General features: G+C 33.6%; 3 protein-coding genes across 3 annotated transcripts; all 3 read right to left on the reverse strand.

The window, feature by feature from the left end:
* Nucleotides 1-210: 210 nt before the first annotated feature.
* LOAG_09328 (hypothetical protein) lies at nt 211-1,613 on the reverse strand (the record flags this gene model as incomplete). The annotated part of the gene is made up of 4 exons (XM_003144856.1): nt 211-313; nt 699-790; nt 1,143-1,253; nt 1,398-1,613. The coding sequence occupies 4 exons, from the start codon at nt 1,611-1,613 to the stop codon at nt 211-213; spliced, it is 522 nt and encodes a 173-aa protein (XP_003144904.1).
* A 511-nt stretch (nt 1,614-2,124) lies between these two features.
* On the reverse strand, nt 2,125-3,710 carry LOAG_09329 (hypothetical protein). The gene is made up of 5 exons (XM_003144857.2): nt 3,622-3,710; nt 3,168-3,361; nt 2,694-2,896; nt 2,464-2,560; nt 2,125-2,383 (listed from the first exon to the last, which is right to left on the reverse strand). The coding sequence occupies exons 1-5, from the start codon at nt 3,701-3,703 to the stop codon at nt 2,309-2,311; spliced, it is 651 nt and encodes a 216-aa protein (XP_003144905.1). The 5' UTR covers nt 3,704-3,710; the 3' UTR covers nt 2,125-2,308.
* Nucleotides 3,711-4,364: 654 nt separating this feature from the next.
* On the reverse strand, nt 4,365-9,648 carry LOAG_09330 (chloride channel protein 7; the record flags this gene model as incomplete). The annotated part of the gene is made up of 18 exons (XM_020447907.1): nt 9,551-9,648; nt 9,088-9,331; nt 8,740-8,878; nt 8,457-8,600; nt 8,240-8,364; nt 8,017-8,126; nt 7,812-7,944; nt 7,539-7,649; nt 7,163-7,278; nt 6,900-7,032; nt 6,613-6,706; nt 6,283-6,452; nt 6,046-6,166; nt 5,831-5,915; nt 5,244-5,448; nt 4,831-4,915; nt 4,571-4,737; nt 4,365-4,469 (listed from the first exon to the last, which is right to left on the reverse strand). The coding sequence occupies exons 1-18, from the start codon at nt 9,580-9,582 to the stop codon at nt 4,365-4,367; spliced, it is 2,319 nt and encodes a 772-aa protein (XP_020301907.1). The 5' UTR covers nt 9,583-9,648.
* Nucleotides 9,649-10,646: the final 998 nt, after the last annotated feature.

Consider the following 10,646-nt stretch of genomic DNA (forward strand, 5'->3'; position numbering starts at 1 on the left):
GCGCTCCCAGAAATCATTACTCTTTCAATTTCCTATTCTAAATTTCAAAACGGTTCAAATCAAGCATCAGTTAGACATATTGCTACAATTTCCCTTTCTCTCCTCTCTTACTTTTAAAATCTATTCTTTCCATCTTCCACGAAACCCGATATATTTAGTTCAACCTGAAATTTCCAAACCAAATGAAAATTCTGCGATTTAAACTACAACTTACACTTCTCTTCCTTGAACTGTTTCACTGATGCGCTGCAAATCGCTTGCAAAACGCGAAACCGCGTCATGCAAACTACTGGTATCCGAACTTGTCCATTTCCTGGAATTTCGTAACTTAAAGCACCATCTTCTCCTTCTCTGATCTACCGCTAATACGCGGGATGTCCCTCTGAACAAGAAGAATATTCGAATAAATAAACAAAAACATTAGCCACACTTATAGTTATATGAAACCGCAGAGGTCACCAGACCGACCACAAAAACTCTCCCGGCATTGGCTGAAACTGCAGTATTTGCTCTATTATTCACTTACCACGTTGACCTTCTCATTTCATTCATTTATCGATTTTGCTATTAAGAGTTAGAACTAAAAATTTCTAAATATGATCACACTTTCCTAGTTTGAACTAAACAAAAAATTGTAGACAACAGAGCAATGAAGCCTGTCGCTTAAATCTATTCACCAATCAGAAGTAAAAAAGAACCTCTCGACTCCATTTTTTGGATTATGCAAATTTGCAATAAGTCCACCCAACTTCTGAAAAGCTTGCCCAGCAGCCAAGAAGACTTCCGAAACCTGACAATAAAAAGCTTTCAAGCCATTAACTTTACACCCTACCATTAATTATTTCAGTGAAATATTTCAAAAACAAAATATACATTAGCATTTTCATTTTTCACAATAAATAATCCTGGATGAAATGTAGGAATGTTCGAGTAAATCACTCAGACTATTTTAATCCATGTAAACATCAGCTTAAATATCTTTACAGTAGTTTCTGCCAGTAATGTCTTGCTAAACCTTCTGATTGTTTTAATAAACAATTCTGACTTACCAGCGAATCGACAATCAACATAATGCAAACAACAATGAAAATTTGAAACTTGAAATGACATATATATATATATATATATATACCACAAGGTACCTTTTGAGCGGAAGCACCTGAACTGATTGGTTGTTCTTTCAGATTCTCCATAGAAGGCGTGGAGGCACTCGTCGAGGGTATCATGTCACTTTGACGACTATTCATTTTGGCCTTCCAAAAATAAATTTTAAACATATTATGTGCTAACATTTTTGTCATTACAAAACAATGGGCGGCTTCCTTTCTTCCATTGTCCTAGTTAAGTAACAACAGATGTCTTACATCACCGATATCTCAAGCCCTTATAATCACTACCGTCAAGACAAGACGCAAGCGCTCAACACCACTCCATAAATGTAAACAGAAGCCAAATCTTCGCTCCTTGACATCTTCTTCACGCGGCTCACGAATGAAACAACCAGTCCCGGTGGTGAAGAATGGATGAGATGACACTCGGAAGTAAGGAGACACGCTAGAACTTTGTCGAGATTTCATAGGGATTGGTTTGTACTTGGCATACTTTCTACACATCAACCTATCCAAAATTCAACTGCAATGAGTTGTGACATCCAGAAAGACTCAATACGTTAAATGCTATTCGCTACATTAGCACAACGGATGTACGGAAACTGCTTGCATTCAAAAGAAATCCAAGAATGACAGGAGCACTAAAGAGCAACGCTAAAGAACTCTTTCATACTTGACTTTTCGGGATTTCTTGAATGTAACTAGACAAAAAAATTATCAAGGACAGAGCTATGAGTCAGACATTGCAGTACATTTCAATGTCGCTTTTATCGTATAACTCATTTGGATGAGTTGTTTGTATATGACTTTTGAGGAATCTGGCGCAACAATTCCTAAAACAAAAAATCTGTTGGAAACTGAAGTATAGGAAAGTACAATTTCGCCGGGACAAACCAGCGTCCACCACAAAATTCGCGAAGGAACAAAGCATGAAGAGAAGTAACAAGAACTCCCAAAACTTGTTTCTTGCCAGCCCTACATGCACTGTACACTTTTAACGGCTTGAGATTTTCTTTGCATATATTGTATTTTATTACTGAGTTTCAATTATTGTCCTACGGAAATATTCGAAATACGAGTCACAATACTTACGACCGTTTGTACAAAAGCAGTGGAATTCAAAACGAATACAACAAGTATAAATATAACAAGAAATATAATCATAATTTTATTCTTCCGCTCCATGAAGGAAATAATTTCTACTCTCCACTTTGTTCAGCAGTTGTAGCATTAGAAATGACCATAAAAATTAATGCTGCAGCTATATACATCCACTAAAAAAGAGTTAAGAGTCATTACTTGTATTACTAATTGCTTCATTAAATTGGAAACAACCAAAAATTTCTCAACTTACATATTTCTGGATAAACGTTCGATTGTCCTGCTGAGCTCCATGCTGCCTCGCTTGCCGCTCTTTTTCCATCTTTCGAATATATGAAACTGCATCAGGCCTTAAAGAAAGCACTAGTATATGTGTTTCAAAATGCCACTATTTGAGACTATAAGTGAAACCCTGCATTTCATTAACTATTATTCAATAACTTTCACTGGCACATGCTAACAAAATTTTAAAAAAACAATTACAGGGGCAATTCATTAATTGTGTTCACTATAACCGATCCTCTTATTTTGCTACCCTCTGTGAACGAATCTGTTTCACAAAAGTGGTAATTTGTTCCAACGGTAAATAAATTCTCCGGAAAAATAGCCAAAGATTGCAAATTCTGGTGATCAGGGTCCAAAAATACCCGAAAATGATGAACTCCGTTAGCTCGCAGCATCAAACACTGCAAAATGATGAAAATAATTGTTTCATCTTGAAAAACAACAACCTTTCTTGCAGACACATCAATAAAGGAATTGAGTTATCAGTATTAACAATAGGTTTGAAACTGTCGAAAATCTTTTTCTATCCATTGTTACATATGCAATACTAACAGTAAAAACTTTATTTTAGTGCTTTTTAATTATCGATCATGTAGTCACTTCTCTTTGTGAGAAAATATTTTGGAGAAGTTACAGAATATCAGTCAAAAAACCCAACTGAAACTAACTCACCGGTTCATTGTAACCTTGTACATCTTCTTTATCACTATCGACTCTAACGCGGTAAGTCCATCCATTCTTTGCAGCTTGCAAGAGATCACTTTGCCATTTACTTGGATTAACAGAAGATTCAAAATAAGCTGTATAATTATTATCAAGTGTCCTATCCACAGTTATAGTACCAAGCAAAATGAAATCGTCTGTATCTATAAATAAAAATAAATATCAAACAAATGTAAAACTTCGGAAGTATTTGGATGATAATCCATACATCTTTTCAATTTAAAGAATGAAAGTTAGTTTCTAGATTCACTTCTGTCAAGCAGTCAAATTTTTGACAGTTTTCAATATCGATATATTCCACTCCAAATATTCTTGCAAAGCAAATTGTTTATTTGCTCCGCAAATATGCAAAACATATGAAGAGAACAGATTTGTAGGAATAAACAGAATAATAGACTAGAACCTGAAGCTGAATACTGTAAATCGACCGTCCAATGACCAACTGCTTGAACGTATTGTATGCAGCAAAACAATAAAATGAGCATCCTGCAATCCAGCTTTAATTTTAACATTAATCATGCCATAATGAATGACAGCTCAATTCTTTCGGAATCTACGAATTCAAATATTCCAGTTTGGCAGCATATCGTGCTATTAATGAAAAAGTGACCGTGTAAAGTCGTGTAAGGAAATTTTCGAATAAATTTAAACTATGATTTTCTTATGATCTCGCTTAAATTGACCCTTTCTATTATCATTCTTCTGGAAAAAATTGGTTCAATGGAGCGAAAACCTTCTTGTACAGCAAAAACAACAATACACTGAACTGGAACCAAATATTTCATTACAAAAATCAAACAATAAATAAGTTCTACAGAACAAAGCATATGATGTTAAAATCAAAAGAGACTATGAGAAGTTTAAGATTTTATTTATTTACATAGATTATAAATTGACTGAAAATATAAATAACATAATTGCCATTATGAAATCTGTACAGTTGATATTGCAAAAAATTACTGAACTGATCACTAAACGGATCCATTAACTTCAACATTTCAAAATAAACAAGTTCGAAGTGAAAATTTGAAGCCAGTGAAGTGAAAATTTCGTAATTTCTGCAGAAGATGAAAACTCTTCAAAAATTTTTGTGAAGACTTTATTGGACTAGAAGTGAACTAGAAGTAAAAAATACAATAATAAACTTCAAGTCTCGAAGTCCGAGACAAAACGTTCCCATATAGCATAATTTCCGAAAGTTCGACGTCCCTTGAATCTTGCGAGGTCTTTCCGAGTAATAATTCCACGAAGCTAGAAATTATTTTCCATCAAACATATAACAAGAATTCGAATTTCAAATAAAACTGGGAATCAAACTGTGATGAGCTGCTAAAAAAAAATGTAAAAAGCACTTTATTTTCATCATCAATGACAGCTACATAGCGCAATCCCAATCCACGGAAGAGATGAAATATCGATGGCAACGAAGCACTCAAAGGTACTCGATAAGGACTTGAATGCATATAAGGAGTTAAGTCTATCCAACAATTTCTATCCCCTTCAGACAGTTGTAACTTTGCTAAATATTCGTCATGCCTGAAAATACTTACAGTAACGCGAAAAACAGAAATTAATAAAGGACATAATGGACATAACTTTAAAATAACTTAACTCGGATATTCAGCGGCGAAATCAGACAGCTGAACCAATTCGCTTCCATCTACCAAAACTTGACAGTCAGGATCCTTGTAAAAAACCTGAAAATCAGGAAAAAAACATGCTTGTAAATCATAAACTGGAATTATGTACAATCCTTATTTGCGGTAGTTCTATTTTATTCGTTTGTAAAATGTCCAGTTTCGCTAATGTGAGTACGAAAAAAAGAACTTTACATTTAAAAAAAAAAAGCGTTTTGGAAAAAGCATCGTTACGTACTAAAACGCGTAGTGAAATATGACATATGGTTGTGTTTTCAGATTACTAACAGAAATGAGCGGATAATAACATGAACAGTAAACATCAAAAATTTTCCTAAACTTCAAAGTAGCGAACCGAAAAATCAGACAAATTAGCAAATTAGCTTACTCGTTTCTTAATCAGAATGATTAGCTGCGATTTCAGGATTAACCCCTTCAGATGACCATATTCAGGTATTTCTTCCTCGTTCGACGGAGAATTAATTTCATTAATAACTGGAAAACCGTGATGTGATGTAGCATGTAAAACTTCAACCACGCGTGAAACACGTTCTTTCGGCATCATTGTTACTACATCCTTCCTCATTATACTCCTTGAAAATTTTATTTCGAATGCAGAAATACATTAAATAAACAATAATATTGTCCTGATCAATAAGTCATCAATTAACGTTTTCGACATATCGTACAGTCCTTCGAAAATTTTTAAAGCAAATAAAACACATTAGAAAAGTAAAGAGGTGGTGAAAATATAATTTATCTTGACAATAAAACTTTTGGAAATTGCCTGCATTTTCCTAAGGAAGAGTGAAAGAGGGAGGCTTATCTTATCAGAGATCATTAAGATGGGAAATAGTGCCGGAAATGTAGCGAATAGTTTTCTTGATATCATTAATTTTTCCGTTTAGATATAAATAGTTTGTAATCTTAAACAAAATTCATGATTCTTGAATAATATTTGCAAGGACAGCTTACCCTGCTAATATGTTGCGTGATAGTTCCGGCGCACACCAACCCAAAATCGGTACCTCATTTAATTCAATATGTGCATCATAAGACCCTGGAATTACATATATAATATTTAATACTTCCATACAGCAAATATTATTGCATATATAAAATAATAACTACCTCATTAAATAAGTCGCCAACCCATTTAGTAACCATAAGAACAAGCATTATTGGTAAACCAAATGTGATATCTCTGGTTGCTTCAACAAGAATAGCGGTCAAGCTAATTGTCATCCGCACAACACCACCCAGTTGGGCTGCAGCTCCCGCAAGCGCATATTTACCAGGATGCATACCAGTCTGCTCGAAAAAAAAATTTGGTGTTAACGATTCCAAACAGATAATTGAACATCGACAATTGTTAAAGCTTTACAAAGCAGAAAATTTAAAAGTGATTGACGGGACTTATAACTTACAATATCAGGAAACATGTATTCGACAATAACTCCAACAAGACGACCCCATGCTGCACCTGTCAACAATGTGGGTATGAAAATACCGCTCGGAACTGACAGCCCATATGTCCATAATGATAAGAAGTAATACTCGACAGCAAATATTAATAGCGTACTAGCCGCATACGAATCTAATAAAGTACGACTTTAACGGTAGTTACCATAAAATAACTGAATCGGGATTTCAAGATACTACTACTTTTCATAATACAATCTCTTAATGAAGTAGAAATAAAAGAATAAAATAGTGATTCTGTTGGAAACATAAAATTCTGAAAATGATCAACTCACTTGCTGGACTATGAAACAGACTTTTGACACTTTCTTCCGGACTTTGAAAGAATAAATTTGCTACAGCACTGTATTGACCCTTGCGACACCACAGCTGCAAACCCAAATTTATTTGTTTACGCAAGACAGTTCAACAGAATACTGCTTTTCCTTCAAAGTTTTATTCTGGAGATGCGAAAGGTGTTCCTTTGTTCAAAAACTTTGCTCAGAAGTTTTAGAATTTCACAAAACTTACAAATATCAAGTCTTAATGAACGAAATTTGCTATGCATACTAGCCTTTGTGACTTCGGTTAATTTTGGGTTACGGCCAACTGGCTGACAGTCATTTACTAAGAACAGTGTAATAAATCCAGTAAATGCGGACGCTGCAGCAACTAGTAAACATTCCATCAACTTCTGGCATTTGCTTCGAATATACCTCAAATAAAAACCAAAAAATTTTCATTGAAGGACATCATAAATTTTCTGTACTTCAGCTTTTTAGTAATAAAACAATAAGATATCACTTCCAAACCATATTTTTTATAATATTTGAAATTAGAACTAACTTCTTCCTGAATCGTGAGAGTTTTAAATTCAAACAATTGAATAAAGCGCCAGAGAGGCCTCCAAGAACGCCAATGAGAAGGAAGATCGGTATTTCCCAAATGTTGTAGCTATGATTCTGAAAGAAAAAAGATGTATTTTGTTAGCATTAGGCAAGCTTCATTATGTATAATTCATTATATATATATATGTATATATATATGTATACATATATATTTATTTATATTACTAGCAAAGAAAGAAAAAAGAGATCGAATAGTTATTAAAAGTTATTAGAGGGTTAAAAATTATCAAAAGCAAGTCAAAGTTATTAAAAATTATTAAAAAGTTATTCAACAGTTATTAAAAAGTAGTTATTGATACAAGAGTGAATGTCACCTCAAAAACACCAAAATTTGCTAATCCATTCCATGATAAAAACCCACCAACTCCATGAAATACGCTGAGGATACAATTCAAAGTAAATGAGGATATCATAGCAGCAAAAAACTGAAAGTAAGCAAAGATTTTGATGAATAGAATGTCGAATGAAAATAGTGCAACAACCAACATCTCATAAAATCGTAGTTGAGGACAATTTAATGCGTGACATCAAGAAGGAGCACGACTTAATACGCCCTCAAAAAAAGAAGGGAAACAGTAAATACAAACCATGCGCCAAGTTAAACTTTGGTTCCAAAAGCTAGCTCCTTCTTCTAAACTGAATAGAACTCCACCAATAGGGGCACCAAAAGCTGCAGCTACCCCAGCTGCTGCACCTGCACTCACGAAATCGCGCTTTTCACTGAAAAATTTTGCTTCAAAAAACAGCATACTATTTAAAGTTAGATACCAGTATAGAAAAATTAAACTCCACTGATCGTTCCGAAATTGTTCAAAAATATGGAAGTCGAGTGAGAAGGTGACGCATTTGCCCTGTGAAATACCAGCTGCAACCACTGCTCCAGAATGAATCATCGGGCCTTCCTGTATTTACTGTGAATAAAATTTATGATTAACATATCAAGGAATTGAACTGTTCAGAAAGTCCAATAAACAGCTATTCCATAACGGCTAGAAAGAGATAAAAACGATATTACCTTTCCAGCGCTTAAGCCACCAGCAACTGTACATGCTACACCAAATGCTTTTGCAAACAAAGTTTTTAGTCGTACAACACCTGGTATTTCTACACCATTTAGAAAACATTTGACCTGTGAAATACCTGCAAGCAATCATTTAGAAGTGAACAATAAAAACATTTACTTATAATTAGAACTCCTCTAAGAATATTTTTAAAAACTCCTGGAAACAAACCTGAACCAGCAGCAATAGGAGAGAGAAATAAAACTAAACAAGCGGAAATTGTGATCAGAATGCAATTATAGCAAATCCATGCAAATTCTACCGTCCATATGCAACCACCTCCAACTTCCATCCTTTTCTCACAAAAATTTAACACTGAAAACGAAGAAGAAAAGTCGACATTAGTAAAAATATGACATCGATGTATGAGACATTATACAGCAACTATTATTCATTAAAATCCAATATATGTGATATTTGACAGTAATTAAGGATAAACCAAGTAAGTGCTTACAACTGCTAATGATCAAGCGGAATTTGACTAGACTACTATAGTATATCGTTATATCTATAGCAGCTGCAACAATTGCAGTAAAAACTCCAATAAAGAAACACACAACCCATCTATTTACTGATTGGCGAAAAAGTTTTTTCTGCAAATAAAGCATGGATTTTAAAATTATATAGCTTTCGATTTATTAATTTATAACAACATGAATATGATATTTCATATATACTTTCCTGTCAATCTAATACGATTTCGGAGTTGGAAGTTTCTTAACATCGTAAAAATTTGTACACCGAAAGATATAAGTAGAGAATTGGAAAGCAAAACACTTCCCTGTGAAAAATAAGAGCATACCTGATGGCCAGGTTCCATCTCCTCAGCCTGATAGAGTTTATTTTCGACAATTTCATAATTTAAACTTTCGTATCGTGAAGAAACTGCGCCTTCTTTCTCTTTGTTTGTATGCGATTTGTACCGGCGAGCTTCTGCCAATTCACGTTGCGCCTGTTCGCGATTTCTTCTCCTTACTTCTGCATTCTCATTTGTAAAGGATGCTACTCTCTCCAGACCCGTTACAGGATCTTCATTTGGATCCAGACTAAAATTATTCACTGTGTTCAATAAACTTGGTCAGTTAAAATTATACGCCTGATCTCCAAACAACAGGACCAACAGGACAAATTATCAAACTATATCACAAAATTTTTTAGCTCTTTTTCTTTACTATATATCATGATATTCCTCTTATCATTAATCTTATCCCAGTATCAAACTACAATGTGATCAATTCAAAAAAAAGAAAGGAAGCTAAACAAACGCTGTTGATAATAATCGCGTTCGATCACTCATATAGCCAACGAATGCAAAACTAACAATATGGTATAGAATGCAGAAAAACAGATAACCTGAAATTTGATTTTAAATTATTGCAGTTAACACGAAATGCATCAATGATATTACGTCGAAAAAACCATGGGAGAAATTCGAAAATTACAACTGGAAATTTAAAGGAAACAAAAAAAAAAAACTTCCAATTTCTAATCTTTTAATTTCCAACTTCTAATCTTTTAATTTCAATATATATAAGTTACTAGCAAGCTTTTGCGCAATATATAATTGCTAAAATTTGATTACATGTAATGCTACTATCAACCATTATTTTATTCATATTTACATCGCTCACGTCGAATTCTAGGATTAATCTTTTTCATCTGACAAAAAATAACCACGTGTTTCAATTTAAACGAAACTTCTTTGATGACGCTGACCTTATTTTAAAATTAAAATTATTCTAAACATCACTTGTCCTATTCACCCTAAAATTTGATTGCTTTTGCCAATTTTTTTTAGCACTCGAATTATGATGTATATCAAGACCAAGTGATTTCACTGAAACCATAACTTTATTAACAAAATATCCTAATTAAGTGATTGTAATCGTACTAATTTTAATTCAGTACTTGTCAATCTCCATTGTTTCATCCGAGTTCAGATCAAACAGCATCACTAATTTTAATTATAATTATAGTCATTCAACGGATACTGATGGATTTCAATCTAGCTTCATTATTTTATGAATGCTAGAATTATTGTCATATTTTACGGATATTACTTAATAATGAAAATAAAATTAACAGCTATAAAAGACTGCTGGATAAACTATTGGGAGAAAACTCCTCTTAAATAAGAAAATCCCCTCAAAATAAGCTACAAAATATTTCAAATGATGATTTCCATTTACAAAATCCGAGCAAGGAATCAAGTGAAATTTCATACTGACAATAGGACCATAAAATCAATCGACAGCACTCCTATCATACGACAAATTGCTAGAGCTCCTTATCGCTTAAATCAAAAGTTCAACTTGATTCTATCCCTTCTATTTCCAAATCCAGAATTTCATACCAAAGATC

The sequence above is a fragment of the Loa loa genome (assembly GCF_000183805.2).
Source record: "Loa loa unplaced genomic scaffold supercont3.134, whole genome shotgun sequence".
NCBI classification, from domain to species: domain Eukaryota; kingdom Metazoa; phylum Nematoda; class Chromadorea; order Rhabditida; family Onchocercidae; genus Loa; species Loa loa.